General features: G+C 33.8%; 1 protein-coding gene across 1 annotated transcript in view; it reads left to right on the forward strand.

The window, feature by feature from the left end:
- The window catches only part of STAG1 (STAG1 cohesin complex component), a 423,440-nt gene that overhangs the window by 275,520 nt on the left and 132,014 nt on the right, over positions 1-15,906 (forward strand). The window contains exon 9 of the mRNA XM_067737732.1: positions 787-860. Coding sequence (XP_067593833.1) covers positions 787-860 — 74 coding nt within the window. The remainder of the gene's footprint in view (positions 1-786; positions 861-15,906) is intronic.

Consider the following 15,906-nt stretch of genomic DNA (forward strand, 5'->3'; position numbering starts at 1 on the left):
AACCCAAAACAAAGCATATAGCAAAAGAGAAAGTCTGAAGGAATTTTATTGTCACATTTGTATAAATGCACTAAAAGCAAATATTTCACTGCAGAACAAATTAAAATAAAAACTATCATCTTGAATGTGATTTTGTATCAGTGCTTTTGTTCCTTTTGAGTAGTAAACTCAAACTTTAACTTTGATGTGTAGTATTGCCTGAAGTTTATTTATATCTTTTCTATAGTATTTTATTTTGTTGCTGCATTTCACCACTAATGGCTAGTGTCCTTGCTATCTTCTGCTGTTCCTCCTATATTGGGAATTTGACCAATGCTCAGTTTGTTGCTAATCAGACGCAGAGTAATATTTGGATACTTTAGGTGGAATAGGAACTTTCTTACACAGTGACAAATATGATAATCGAGGATGATCTGTTACCAAGAAATGTAAAACCAAGCAGGGGACCTGGTTTGGACAGGAGAGGTAAAGAAATTGAGGCCTATTCCGAAAGCAGGTGATATTTTGTGGTAGTAATCTGGTCACACTTAACCACACCACTCCTTTTTAGTCATTGTGTAATACATGTTGAGAGAGACAGAAAGTGGTTTTAAGCCAATGTAGAAAAGCTATAGAAATAATGAAAGAATACTGTTAATTTCAGACATCTGTTGCACAATATATGAGAAAAAAGATTGAAAATTACCCAGAATGAGAATAATCAGGAATTAAAAACAATTGGAACTCTTTATTACAAATAAAATGATCAGTATTTTAATTTATATTTTTATTTATTTTTCATTTCAGCTACAAGAAAATCAGGATGAAATCGAAAATATGATGAACTCTATTTTTAAGGGTATATTTGTTCATAGATACCGGTAAGGGATTTTAAAAATCATTTAGAACATTTTTAACTTAAATAATTTATTGCTTCTTTGTAGTCCTAGGCAATAAAAATATAAACTTTCTAATTATTTGTTTTGTTAGCTGGAAAACAGCTTTGGGTATGAAAGCTAAATAAGTGTACTGTTAACTGTGGTCAAAATTGTACCACCACCATCATTGCCACACTCTTCCAGATTCAGAACATATACTGTTAGAGATCCTATGTACTTGCATTTGTACTGATGTAATATTAATAAGATATCATTAAGTTAATGTGACCTTAATAAGATTTGATTGTCTTCATATTTGAAAAAATTAAATTCCCTGCTTGTGGCCCTTTTGTACTCATCTTGTTAAATAATCAAATTAACCAACAGTGTTTTAAAAATGTGTTGGTTAAGATGGGAGAAATGAGTACAGTAGAGGGCACCTCTGCAGATAATGCAGCATCTTTATAACATCACTCTTCTTTACCTTCAACTATACACAAGAAAATAGGGTCAAAGTATTTCTGAAGTATTTTTGTCATGCTCCATTGCAAGTTGTCCTTCTGTGAAATGTGTGACCTATTAAAATACTACATGAGCGTATTTCATGGAGAATTAATGAATCATATACATACGCTTGTTGCCTTCTATTAATTAGGCGTGATTTGATATGTTTAGGCAGATAGACACAGATAATAGATGCACTGTTTTTAGACACATTTAAGACTTTAATTGGCCAGTTAGTTTTAAAAGTTAATTAAAACAGGGAGATTATTTTTTTAAAAAAGGAAAAATTTGTAACTTTGATAACTTACCTTAAAACATTTTATTTTAACTGAAAATGTAAAACTCTTTTGAAATAGAACCAAGCCTTTTACTTTGAATATGAATTCTCTGAATGGAATTTCACATCCTCTTTCTTACATAAACCATGCATGTAATGAATTATCAACAAATTTATTTTCAAAACAAAAATTCCCATATACCTGCCATGCAGTCTTTTTTTTAAATTACAGCTTTATAGACGTATAATTAACATAAAATAAACAGTACATTTAAGTGCATGATTTGATGACTTTTCACACACACACAACACACAAACCCCTACCTGTAAAACTACCACAGGCAAGATAATGAATATATCCATTATCCTCAGAAGTTTTCTCCTACCACTTTGTAATTCCTCCTTTGCTGCCACTCTCCCCCTTCCCCATCCTTAAGCAATCAATGATCTCCTTCCTAACTGATTTGTTTACATTTTCTAGAATTTTATAGAAATGGAATTTACACTTTGTACTCCTGATTTTTGTTCGTGTCTTGGTCTGGCTTCTTTCACTAATAAAATTAAGGTCTTTCATCCTTAAGACTTAACTGTAAGTTTTTTGTAGATTAACTTTATCTGGTTGAGGAAGTTTCCTATCCCTAGTTTTCTGACACTTTGTTAGGAATGGATATTGAATTTTGTCAAATACTTCTCTCCATCTTTTGAGATCATTATGTCGTTTTTCTTTTTGAAGAGTGTTAATGTGGTGAATTAAATTGGTTGATTTTTTAAACGTTAACTCAACCTGAAATTCTTGGGATAAAACCCACACACATAATCATGATATATTATTTTTCTTCATTTAAATCTTTTTATTGCTATAAAGTCATTTTTTTTGAAATGTAGATGATTTACAATGTCCTGTTAGTTTCGGATATACAGCAAAGTGATTCAGATATATATATAGAGATAGATATAGATAGATAGATAGATATAGATGTATGTATAGATATATAGATATATACAGTAAGTCCCCTACATACAAATGAGTTCCATTCTGAGAGTGTGTTCGTAAGTCCAATTTGTTAAGTCCAACAAAGTTAGCCTAGGTACCCAGCTAACACAATTGGTTTTTCAGTACAGTACTGTACTGCAATAGGTTTATAATACTTTTCACGCAAATAATTCATAAAAATCAAACACGCAAACAATAAAACATTTTTCATCTTGCAATACAGTACCTTGAAAAGTACAGTAGTACAGTACAATAGCTGGCTTACAGAGGCTAGCATCAAGTGAACAGGGAAGAAGAGTTACTGACTGGACGAGGGAGAGGAGGTGGGAGATGGTAGAGCTGAAGGATCGTCAGCAACAGGAGATGGAGGGCAAGCTGCAGTTTCACTCATGCCCGACATTGATGGCACAGGTTCTGGTTCCTTGCTGGATTCAGTTCTGTCTACCCTCTTGAAAAAATAATCCAGTGATGTCTGGGTAGTAGCTCTTTTTTTCTCGTCATAAATGACACAGTAGCACTGAATTGCATCCTGAATGGCTGCTATAACCTTTCTGTACTGTCCCACATTCGGCTCCTGTGCCTCAAAAATTAACAGTGCCTCCTCAACTAAAGAAAATCCCCTTGCCATTTCCTGCATCGTAAATCTCTTCAGTTCTTCAGTTACTTGTTCTTCCTCTTGTCTCTCTCTTTGTCTTTGCTGTGGACCTCCAATTCTTGGTGCCTCTTAGCAGTACCAGCTACATCACTGCTGCTTTTACACTTGCTTCCAGACATCCTGGGCTTGAAATAAAGATACTCTACTACTATATAAATTACTGTACAGTAAAGTACACAAAAGCACAACCACTTGAAGAGGATGCACACACATCACAGTGTACGCCAGACATGTGAACTAACTTACATGATTAGACATGCGAACACACGTTCGCGTCTTTGAAAGTTGTCAACTTGAAGGTTCGTATGTAGGGGACTTAGTGTATATGAATGTATATCAATTTTTTTCAGATTCTTTACCCTTGTAGGTTATTACAAAATATTGAGTATACTTCCCCGTGCTATACATTAGGTCCTTCCTGGTTATCTGTTACATTTTATACACAGTAATGTGTATATGTTAATCCCATCCTCCTAATTTATCTTCTCCCTGCCCATCCCTTTTGGTAACCAAAACTTTGTTTTCTGTGTCGGTCACTCTATTTCTGTTTTGTAAGTGAGTTCATTTATATCTTTCTTTTTTTATTGATTCTTCCAATATTGTTAAAATGACTCTACTACACAAGGCAATCTACAGATTCAAAGCAATCATTATCAAATTACCAATGGCATTTCTCACAGAACTAGAACAAAAAACATTTTAATTTGTATGGAAATACAAAAGACCCCAAATAGGCAAAGCAATTCTGAGAAAGAAAAACGGACCTGGAGGAATAAGGCTCCCTGATTTCAAACTATACTACAAAGCTACAGTTGTCCAAACAGTATGGTATTGCACAAAAATCAATGGAACAGGATAGAAAGCCCAGAAATAAACCCATGTACCTATAGTCAATTAATCTACAACAAACGATGCAAGAATATGCAATGAAGAAAAGACAGTCTCTTCAAGAAGTTGTGCCAGGGGCTTCCCTGGTGGTGCAGTGGTTAAGACTCCATGCTCCCAGTGCAGGGGGCCCAGGTTTGATCCCTGGTCAGGGAACTAGATCCCACATGCATGCCACAACTAAGGAACCCGCGAACTGTGACTAAGACCTGGCATAACCAAATGAATAAACAAAATAAATTTATATAAAAAAGTGAATCATTTAAAAAAAAGGAAGTGGTGCTGGATAAACTGGATAGCTACATGTAAAAGAATGAAATTAGAATATTCTCTAACACCATATACAAAGCTAAACTCAAATGGATTAAAGACCTAAATGTGAGACCAGTTACTATAAAACTCCAGGAGGAAGACATAGGCAGAACACTCTTTGACATAATTCGCAGCAAGATTGTTTTAGATCTGTCTCCTAGAATCATGGAAATAAAAACAAATACTTTTTAAATGGGACCTAATTAAATTTAAAAGCTTTTGCACAGCAAAGGAAATAATAAACAAAATGAAAAGACAACTTATGGAATGGGAGAATATATTTACAAACAGTGCACCACCAAGGGATTAAGTTCCAAAATATACAAACAGGTCATACAGCTCAAAAAAAAAATAAAAAATAAAAAAACTGGGCAGAAGACCTACATAGACGTTTTTCCAGAGAAGACATACAGATGGCAACAGGCACAAGAAAAGATGCTCAACATCATAATTATTAGAGAAATGCAAATCAAAACTACAGTGAGGTATCACCACACTCCAGTCAGAATGGCCATCATCAAAATGTCTACAAATAATAAATGCTGGAGAGGGTGTGGAGAAAAAGGAACCGTCCTACACTGTTGGTGAGAATGTAAATTGGTGCAGCCACTATGGAGAACACCATGGAGGTTCCTTAAAAAACTAAACATAAAGTTACCATATGATCCTGGAATCCCACTCCTGGGCATATATTCAGAGGAAACTATAACTTAAAGAGATACATACACCCCAGTGTTCATAGCAGCACTATTTACAATAGCCAAAATATGGAAGCAGCCTAAATGTCCATCGACAGATAAATGGAAGATACAAGTGAAGTTAATTATAAAACAAATAGACCCACAGACATAGAAAACAAACTTATGGTTACCAAAGGGGAATGGAGGGAGAGAGGAATTAGGAGGTTAGGATTAACATATAAACACTACTATATATAAAGTAGATAACGAATGAGGACCTACTGCATAGCACAGGAACCTATACTCAATATTTTGTAATAACTTACAAGGGTAAAGAATCTGAAAAAAATGTATATATGTGTATGTGTGTGTGTCTGCGTGTATAGCTGAATTATTGTGTACACCTGAAACTAACACAACATTGTAAATAAACTATACTTCAATTTTTAAAAGATAAATTAAAAAAAATTTTAATTAAAAAAAATATTCTTCCAATCCAAGAACACGGTATATCTTTCCATCTGTGTTGTCTTCAATTTCTTTTTGCCAGTGTCTTATACTTTTCAGAGTACAGGTCTTTTGCCTCCTTTTGTAGGTTTATTCCTAGGTATTTTATTCTTTTTGAAGCAATAACAAACGGGATTGTTCCTTTAATTTCTCTTTCTGATGTTTTGTTGTTAGGGTATAGAAATGCAACAGATTTCTATATGTTTTGTATCCAGGAACTTTACCAAATTCATCGATGAGGACTAATAGTTTTCTGGTAGCATCTTTAGGATTTTCTATGTATAGCATCATGTCATGTGCAAACAGTTACAGTTTTACATCTTCTTTTCCAATTTGGATTACTTCTATTTCTTTTTCTTCTCTGATTACCTTGGCTAGGACTTCTAAAGCTATGTTGAATAAAAGTGGCGAGAGTGGCATTCTTGTCTTCTTTTTGAACTTTGAGGAAATGCTTTCAGTTTTTCACCATTGAGTATGATGTTAGCTGTCTGTCATATATGTCCTTTATTATGTAGAGGTGTGTTGCCTCTATGCCCACCTTCTAAAGAGTTTTTATCATAAATGGATGTTGAATTTTATCAAAAGCTTTTCTGCATCTATTGAGATTATCATACAGTTTTTATTCTTCAGTTTGTTAATGTGGTGTCTCACATTGATTGATTTGAGGTTATTGAAAAATCCTTGCATCTCTGGGATAAATCCCACTTGATCATGGTGTATGATCCTTTTAATGTATTGTTGGGTTCAGATCACTAGTATTTTGTTGAGGATTTTTGCATCTATGTTCATCAGTGATATTGGCCTGTAATTTTTTGTGTGTGTGATATTTTTGTCTGTTTTTGGTATCAGGGTGATGTAGCCTCATAGAATGAGCTCGGAAGTGTTCCTTCTCTGCAATGTTTTGAAATAGTTTCAGAAGGATAGGTGTTAACTCCTCTCTAAATATTTGATATGAAGCTTTCTGTCCTGGACTTTTGTTTGATGGGAGTTTTTTAATCACAGATTCATTTCAGTGTTTGTAATTGGTCTGTTCCTATTTTCTATTCCTGGTTCAGGCTTGGGAGATTGTACCTTTCTAAGAATTTGTCCCTTTCTTTTAGGTTATCAATTTTTTTGGCATAGAGTTGCTTGTAGTAGTCTCTTATGGTTCTGTGTATTTTTTTGGTGTCAGTTGTCACTTCTCCTTTTTAATTTCTAATTTTGTTGATTTGGGCCCTCTCTTTTTTTTCTTGATGAGTCTGGCTAAAGGTTTATCAATTTTGTTTATATTTTAAGAGAACCAGCTTTTAGTTTCATTGATCTTGTCTTATTGTTTTCTTCGTTTCTATTTCATTTATTTCTACTCTAATCTTTATGATTTCTTTCCTTTTACTAACCTTGGGTTTTGTTTGTTCTTCTTCCTCTAGTTGCTTTAGGTGTAAATTTAGGTTGTCTCTTTGAGATTGTTCTTGTTTCCTGAGGTAAGTTTGTATCACTATAAACTTCCCTCTTAGAACTGCTTTTCCTGTGTCCCATAAGTTTTGGATTGTTGTGTTTTTGTTTTCATTTGTCTCTGGGTCATTTTTGATTTCCTGTTTGATGTCTTCAGTGAACCATTGGTTGTTCAGTAGGATATTGTTCAGCCTCCACATGTTTGTGTTTTTTACAGTTTTTTTCTTGAAGTTGGTTTCTAGCCTCATAGAGTTGTGGTCAGAAATGATGCTTGATCTGATTTCAGTTTTCTTAAATTTACCAAAGCTTGCTTTGTGACCCAGCATGTGATCTGTCCTGGAGTATGTTCCATGTACACTTGAAAAGAATGTGTATTCTGCTGCTTTCAGATGGAATGTGCTCTGAATATCAATTAAGTCCATCTGAGGTGTCATTTAAGGCCTGTGTTTCTTGATTGATTTTCTATCTGGATGATCTGTCCTTTGGTGTAAGTCGGGTGTTAAAGTTCCCAAATGTTATTTTGTTACAGTCAGTTTCTCCTTTTGCATCTGTTATCATTTGCCTTATATATTTAGGTGCTCCAACGTTGGATGCATATATATTTACAATTGTTATATCTTCTTCTTGGATTGATCCTTTGATCATCATGTAGCGTCCCTCTTCGTATCTTGTTACAGTCTTTATTTTAAAGTCTATTTTGTCTGATATGAGTATTGCTACTCCACCTTCCTTCTGATTTCCATTTGTGTGGAATAACTTTTTCCATCCCCTTACTTTCAGTCTGTATGTGTCTCTAGATCTGAAGTGAGTCTCTTTGAAGGCAGCACACATATGGATCCTGTTTTTTGCATCTATTCAGCCAGTCTGTGTCTTTTGGTTAGAGCATTTAATCCATTTACATTTAAGGTGATTATCAATGTGTATGTTCTTATTGCCATTTTGTTAATTGTTTTGGATTTGTTTTTGTAGGTCTTTTTTTTCTCCTTTCTTTTTTTGTTCTCTTCCCTTGTGACTTGGTGACTGTCTTTAGTGTTATGTTTGGATTCCTTTTTCTTTTTTGTGTGTATATCTATTACATGTTTTGGTTCGTGGTTACCATGAGGTTTTTGTATAGCAGTCTATATATATGTTTTTGTTTTAAGTTGTTGATATCTTAATTTCAAATGCATTTTAGATACCCTGCATTTGTACTCCCCTCCCCTCACAATAACTGTTTTTGATCTTATATTTTATATCTAATTTTTTTATGTATCCCTTAACTGTCGTCGTTTTTTTTGGATACAAATGATTTTATTACCTTTGTCTTTTAATCTCCCTACCAGCTTTGTATATGGATGATTTCCTACCCCTATTATATGTTTCCCTTTACCAGTGAGCTTTTCAATTTTGTCCTTTTCTTGTTTCTAGTTGTGGCCTTTTTTTTCAGCCTAGTTCCTTTAGCATTTGTTGTGAAGCTAGTCTTTTAGCATTTGCATGTCTGTAAAGCTTTTGATTTGTCCATCAGATCTGAACAAGAGCCTTGCTGGTAGAGTATTCTTGGTTATAGGTTTTTCTCTTTTATGACTTTAAGTAATATTGTGCCCCTCCCTTCTGGCCTGCAGAGTTTCTGCTGGAAAATCAACTGGTAGCCTTATCGTAGTTCCCTTGTATTTAATTTGTTGCTTTTCCCTTGTTGCTTTTAATACTCTCTCTTTATCTTTAACTTTTGTTAATTGAGTACAGTGTGTCTAGGTGTGTTCCTCTGTGGGTTAATCCTGTATGGGACTCTCTACTTCCTGGACTTGGGTGACTGTTTTCTTTCCTAGGTTAGGGAACTTTCCAGCTATTATCTCTTCAAATATTTTCTCAGGTTCTTTCTCTCTCTTTTCCTTCTGGGACCCCTATAATGTGAATATTAGTGTGCTTTAGTTCTCAAACTTGCTCATTTCATTCTTTTTTTCTTTTTTCTATTCCGTGGCAGTGATTTTCACTACTCTGTTTTCCAGCTCACTGATACATTCTTCTGCCTCATTTAGTCTGCTATTGATTCCTTCTATTGTGTTTTTCATTTCAGTTGTTGTATTCTTCAATTCTGTTTGGTTCTTCTTTATATTTTCTAATTCTTTGTTAAAAACTCCTAATTTCTCGCTCCATGCATCCATTCTCGTCCCAGTACCTTTTATCATCTTTACAATCATTACTCTGAACTCTTTCTCAGGTAGATTGCCTGACTCCACGTCACTTAGTTGTTATTCTGTAGTTTTGTCTTGTTCCTTCATCTGAAACATATTCCTCTGTCACCTCATTTTGTCTAAATTGCTATTTGTATTTTTATGTGTGTGGTAAGTTGGTTACATTTCTCTTGAGATTGTTCTTGTTTCCTGAGGTAAGTTTGTATGGCTGTAAACTTCCCTCTTAGAACTGCTTTTCCTGTGTCCCATAAGTTTTGGATTGTTGTGTTTTTGTTTTCATTTGTCTCAGGGTAATTTCTGATTTCCTGTTTGATGTCTTCAGTGATGTCTCGACCTTGTAGAAGTGCCCCTCTGTAGGTTACATCCTATGCTTCCCAGCAGTGCACTCCCGTCTTGTAATCCAAGGACCAGGGCCTAGTTGGTCCCAGGGTAATGTCTGGCCTGCATTTCCAAATTCAGTCTGCAAGCTGAGTGTAGTTTTCTTGTTTCTGGTGTCTGCCTCCTGGTGGGTGAGACTGGTCTAGAGGCTTGTGCAGGCTTCCTAGTGGGAGGGGTAGAGCTGGGTTTTGGCTCTCTGATGGTCAGGGCCTTGTCTAGAGGCCTGTCTTCAGGTGGATGTTGGCTCAGGAAATCTTAGGAATCCTGTCTGGTGATGGATGGGGATGTGTCCCCATCCAGTTAGTTTTTTGGCCTGAGGCATCCCAGCACTGGAGCCTATAGGCTATTGGATGGGGCCAGCTCTTGTGCTGATGCCCGAAGCCAGATGTTAGCCTCCCCAAGCATTCATTCAAATGAATACTCCCTGATATGTCTGTCACCAGTGTCTATGTCCCCAGGGTGAGCCACAGCTGCCCCCCGCCTCCACAGGAGACCCTCCAAGACCAGCAGGTAGGTCTGGCCCAGGCTCCTATCAAATTACTGCTTTTGCCCTTTGACCCAGTGCACGTGAGATTTTGTATGCACCCTTTAAGAGTTAAGTCTTTATTTTCCCCAGTCCTGTGGACCTCCTGTAATCAAGCCCTCCTGGCCTTTAAAGCCAAATGCTCTTGGGGCTTCTCTGCCCAGTGCTGAACCCCCAACCTAGACAGCCTGTTGTGGGGCTCATAACTCTCACTCTTGTGAGAGAACCTTTACAATACAATTATTCTCTAGTATGTGGGTTGCCCACCCAGGTATGGGATTTGATTATATTGCGAGTCTGCCCCTCCTGCTGGTCTTGTTGTGGTTCCTTCTTTATGTCTTTTGTTGTACAAAACCTTTTCTGGTAAGTTACAGTCTTCAGTGATGTAAGTTACATCTTACAACAATTGATGATTGTTCTGAAAATTATTGTGATTTTGGTGTGCTTGTGAGAGGAGGTGAGTTTAGCATCTTTCTACTCCTCCATCTTGGCCACTCCTTTCTCTATTATTCTTTTTTTATCTTGTTGGATGTCATTTGCTGAAATTTCCCTAGGAATTTTTGTATCTGTGTTTAAGGGGGATATATGTCTATAACTCTTTTATTTTACTGAGTGTCTCTGACTGTTTTTGGTACCAATGTGATGCTGGCTTTGTAGAATGAGTTGTGATGTATTCTCTCCTTTTTAATTTTCTGGAACAGTTGAATAAAATTGGTATTATTTCTTCCTCTGATAGGAATTAAACCATTGGGTTCTAGAGTTTTCTTTGTAAGGATGTTTTAAACTACAAATTAAATTTCTTTAGTAGATATAAGACTGTTCAGTTTGTCTTACAAAAAAATGATAGATTCATCTAAGTTGTTGAAGTATATTCAAGAAATATCAGCATAAAGTTGTTCATAGTATTGGTGGTTTCATCTCTCACATATCAGTCTGTCTAGAGCTAATCAATTATATTTATATTTTCTTAGAAAATGAGATTTTGGTTAATTGTACTTCTCTATTTTTCTGTTTTCTGTTTCACTTGATTACTATTCTTTTACTGTTCTTTGGGTTTCCTTCCTCTGCCCTTTAGTTTCTCAGGGGAAATGGATATCACTGATATAAGGCCTTACTTTTTTCTCTCCTATTAATTTTTACTCCTATAAATTTCTTTCTTAGCCGTGCTATAGCTGTATCCCGTAAATTTGGATATGTTGTGTTTCCATTTTCATTTAGTTCAGAATACGTTCTAATTTCCATCTGGACTTGTTTCTTTGGGTCATGGATTATTTAGAAGTTTGGTATATATTTGCAAATATCTCAGAACTTTCTGTTATTGTCTCCTAACTTAAGTTCATTCTAGTCAGAGAACATACTTTATGTGACTTGAATGCTTTTAAGTTTATTGATATTTGTTTTATGGCCCATAGTATGTTCTATCTTGATAAATTTTTTATTTGCATAGGAAAAGAGTATGTATCATGGTTTTGTTTTTATGTCAATTAGGTCAAACTTGGTTGATGGTTGTTGTTGAAGTCTTTTTTATCCGTACTGATTGTCTGTCTTTTTATTCTAACAATTATCAAGAGGGATTTTGTAGGAGTACTTTTTGTATTCTTGATACAGGTGCATTATCACATAAATGATTTTCATATTTTTCCCCAGCCTTTGGCTTTCCTTTCATTTTCTTAATGATACCTTTTGAAGAACAAAAGTTTTCAATTTGAATGCAGTAATTTATCAATTTTTCTTCTATGGTCATGCTTTTGATGTCATATCTGTGAACATTTTTCCTAACCCAAACTGTTCTTCTGTGTTTTATTCTAGAAGTTTAATCATTTTATCATTTAAGTTAATTTATATGAATGATTTTTTTAAGTTAATTCTTGTTTATGGTGCGATATAAGGACACTTTTTGCATATAGATATTCATTTTTACAAACACTATTGGTGAAAGGCTGTTCTTCAGCTGAGTTGCTTTAGCACTTCTCTTGGGAATCAAATGACCATGAATGCAAAGTTTTATTTCTGGATTTTCTAATTTGTCCTTAAACTCTTACCAGCTGTATTGATTACAGTACTTTTAAGGTATTTCTTAAAAGCTTTGTTGAGATGTAATTGACATATAACATATGTAAGTTTAAGGTGTACAACAAGATTCTTTGAAACACATAATATATTGTGAAATGATTATCACAATAAGGCTAGTTAATACCTCTATCATCTCAAGTAATTACCTTTTACAATTTAGGTGGTGATAACATTTAAGAATTACTCCCTTAGCAACTTTCAACTGTGTACTACAGTATTGTTAACTGTAGTCACCATGGTATGGTGTACATTAGGTCCCTAGAACCTATTTATCTTATAACTAGAAGTTTGTACTCTTTGACCAACATCTCCCCAGTTTCCTCCCACCCCAGCATCTGGTGACCACCTTTCTACTCTCTATTTCTATTAGTTTAGCATTTTTAGAGTCTACATATAAGTGAGAGCATACAGTATTTTTCTTTTAGAGTAAGTTTTTAAAATTAGGTAGTGTTATGTCCTTTTACTTTGTTTTTCAAAATTGTTATGACTATTATAGATTCTTTACATTTCTATATAAATTCTATAATCAAATTGTCAATTTTTACACAAAATCTTGCTGGAATTTTGATAGAGAATATAATGAATCAGTACACCAATTTGGAGAGAATTTCCTTCCTCATTATATTGAATTTTCCATTCTGTGAATATAGGTTGTATCTCCATTTATTTACATATTCTGTAGTTTCTCTTAGCAATTTTTATTATTTTCAGTGTACGTCTTATACTACTTTTGTTAAATTTATTTTTGTTTTCATTTTTATTTTGTTATAATGGGAATCGTGTCCTTAATTTTTGTTCTAGACTCTTCCTTATTAATATGTAAAATATTATTTTATTACTGCAAAATTATAAAATACTTTCATTAGTTCTGTAGTTTGGGGGTTTTGTTTTTGTAGCTTCTTTCATAAAGGATCATGCCATTTGTGAACAAAGGCACTTTTAATTTTTTTATTGGCCTATTGTACTGAATAGAATCTGCAGTACAATATTGAGTAAAAGTGGTGAGAGAGGACAGCTTTACTTTTATTCCTGATCTTAATGGGAAAATAATTAGTCTTTAAAATTAAGTATAATGTCATTAGCTGTAAGTTTTTTATGTCGATACCCGTTAGTAGGATGAGATTCCCTTCTGGTTTTGTTAGGTGTTTTTATTGTGATTGATTGTTTGATTTCATTTTTTCTGCTTCAATTGAGATAAAAATACAGGCTTTTTTATTGATATAAGGTATTATATTCATTCATTTTCAGATATTAGACCAATCTTGCAATCTGGGAAAATTCCACATGGTCATGGGATATAATGTTTTTTCTATGCTACTGGATTTAGTTTGCTAATATTTTGTTAGGGATTTTTGTGTCTACTTTCATAAGGGGTATTAATATGCTTACTAGCCTCAGAGAACTGGAAGATGTTCCCTCCTGCTCTATTTTCTGAAAGAGTTTATGGAAGATTGTTTTTTTTTGGTTTTGTCTTGTTTTATTAATTTGATAGAATTCACCATGGAAGTCCTTTAAGCCTAGGTTTTCCTTTGTGTGAAGATTTTCATTTACTAATTAAACTTATTATAGATCTATCCAAATTTTCTGTTCCTTGTTGATTCTTTATGGTAATTTGTCTCTTTCAGACAATACTTCATTTCATGCATATTGCACATTTGTTTGTATGTTGTTTATGATATTTCTTTATAATCATTTTTATTTCTGTAGGATGTCTCCTTACTCATTCTTGATTTTGTAATTTGTATCTTCTCTCTTTTTTGTGTTGGTCAGTCAGCCTAGCTAAAGGTTTATCAGTTATATTGATCTTTTCAAAGAATAAACTTTTGCTTTCATTGACTTTATTTATGTATTTTTTTATTTCATTGATTTTTGCTTCAACCTTAATATTTCCTTCCATGTGATTGCTTTAGTTTTAATTTACTTGTCTTCTTTTAGTTTCCTATGGTAGATTGTTGATTTGTATAGCCTTCTTCCTTTCTTATCTGGCATGCTAAGCTATAAATTTCCCTCGAAGTACCACTTTAGTGACATACCATGACTTTTTATACAACAAATATGTTGTATTTTAAATTTTTATTCAGAACTAAGTATTTCCTTATTTTATTTGTGATTTCTTCTTCGACTCATGGGTTGTTAAGTTTTCTTGTTTAATTTCAAAATATTTGGAGGTTTTCCAAATTAATTTCTCTTCTTAATTTCTAGTTTAATTGCATTGTTGTTAGTAAACACACTTTCAGGTATTGATATTTAAATCATTTTATACTTTATGGGCCTTGTTTTTTTCTTAATCAGTTGGATTATCCAAAAAAAAAAAAAACTACATGTGCATATAAAAAGGATATATTCTGCTGTTTTGTTACATCTTCCTGTAAACCTTTTTATCATTATGAAATGTTCTTTTTTAGTATGACTTTTTTTTTTTGTCTCAAAGACTTCTTTGCCTGATAATAATATATCTCTAGTTCTTTTATGGTTACTTTTTGTATGATGTATCTTTTATCATCCTTTCACTGTTTGTGTCTTTGAATATGAAATATATCTCTTATAGACAGCCTAGAGTTGGATCTTGTGTTTTTATCCATTGAACAATCTCTGTTATTTTCTTTATGGTTGCTACAGAAACTACATCCCATTAGCATGACTAATTTCACATAAATGTAGCATCTTTGCTCCAGTATAGCCCCATTTTCTTTTTCTTCCTTTGTACTATTATTGTCAAATATCTTTTATCTCTATTTGGTATTATCCCAACATTACCATTTTAACTATTATCAGTATATACAATATTAAGATTTTCAATGAAATTAAACAAAGAAGTATTCATGCTATCTTCTCTTTTTACCCTGTTGTTAACATTTCCAGCATTCTTCATTTTCTTCTATGAATTTGAGTTATTGTATAGAGTTACTTCCTTTCAGTTTGAAGGACTTTCTTTACAGTTTCTTATAAGGCAAGTGTCCTAGCAGTCTTTGTTTATCTGGAAATGTCATTATTTCATCTTCCATATTTGAAAGATAGTTTGGCTGGATATAGAATTCTCGGTGGACAGTTCTATTTTCCTTTAACACTTTTACTGCCTTTCTACCACCTACTGGACTTCATTGTCTCTGAGTAAAAAATTAGTTGTTTATCTTGCTGTTCCCCTGTACATTTATGAGTCACTTTTTTTGTAGCTTTTATTTTCTTTTCTTCTTTTTTTCCCCATTTTTCTTTGGCTTTCAACAGTTTGCTTATGTGTTTAGATATGGATCTCTTTGTGTTTATCCTACTAATATTTTGTTGACCTTTTTGGATCTGTAGATTCATGTTTTTCATCAAATTTCATAAGCTTTTAGCAGTTGATTCTTCAAGTATTTTTTACCCATTTCTCTTTGTTTGTACTCCTTTCACACATATACTGGTATACATGATATTGTTTCCTAGGCTTTTGGAGCTTACGTGCATGTGCGCGCTCTCACACACTCTCTCTCTCTCGTTTTTCCTTCCTCAATGTTTTTCATCTCTATTCTTTGGGTAATTTCTGTTTACCTATCTTCAGGTTCAGTGTTTTTTTTCTGTCAACTCAAGTATGCTGCTGAAACCATATGGTGAGTTTTTTATTTCTGTTATTGTACTTTTCAGTTGGTCCTATTTTTATAGTTGCTGTTTCTTTATCATAA

Source organism: Pseudorca crassidens, chromosome 5, assembly GCF_039906515.1.
Source record: "Pseudorca crassidens isolate mPseCra1 chromosome 5, mPseCra1.hap1, whole genome shotgun sequence".
In the NCBI taxonomy this organism is placed as follows: domain Eukaryota; kingdom Metazoa; phylum Chordata; class Mammalia; order Artiodactyla; family Delphinidae; genus Pseudorca; species Pseudorca crassidens.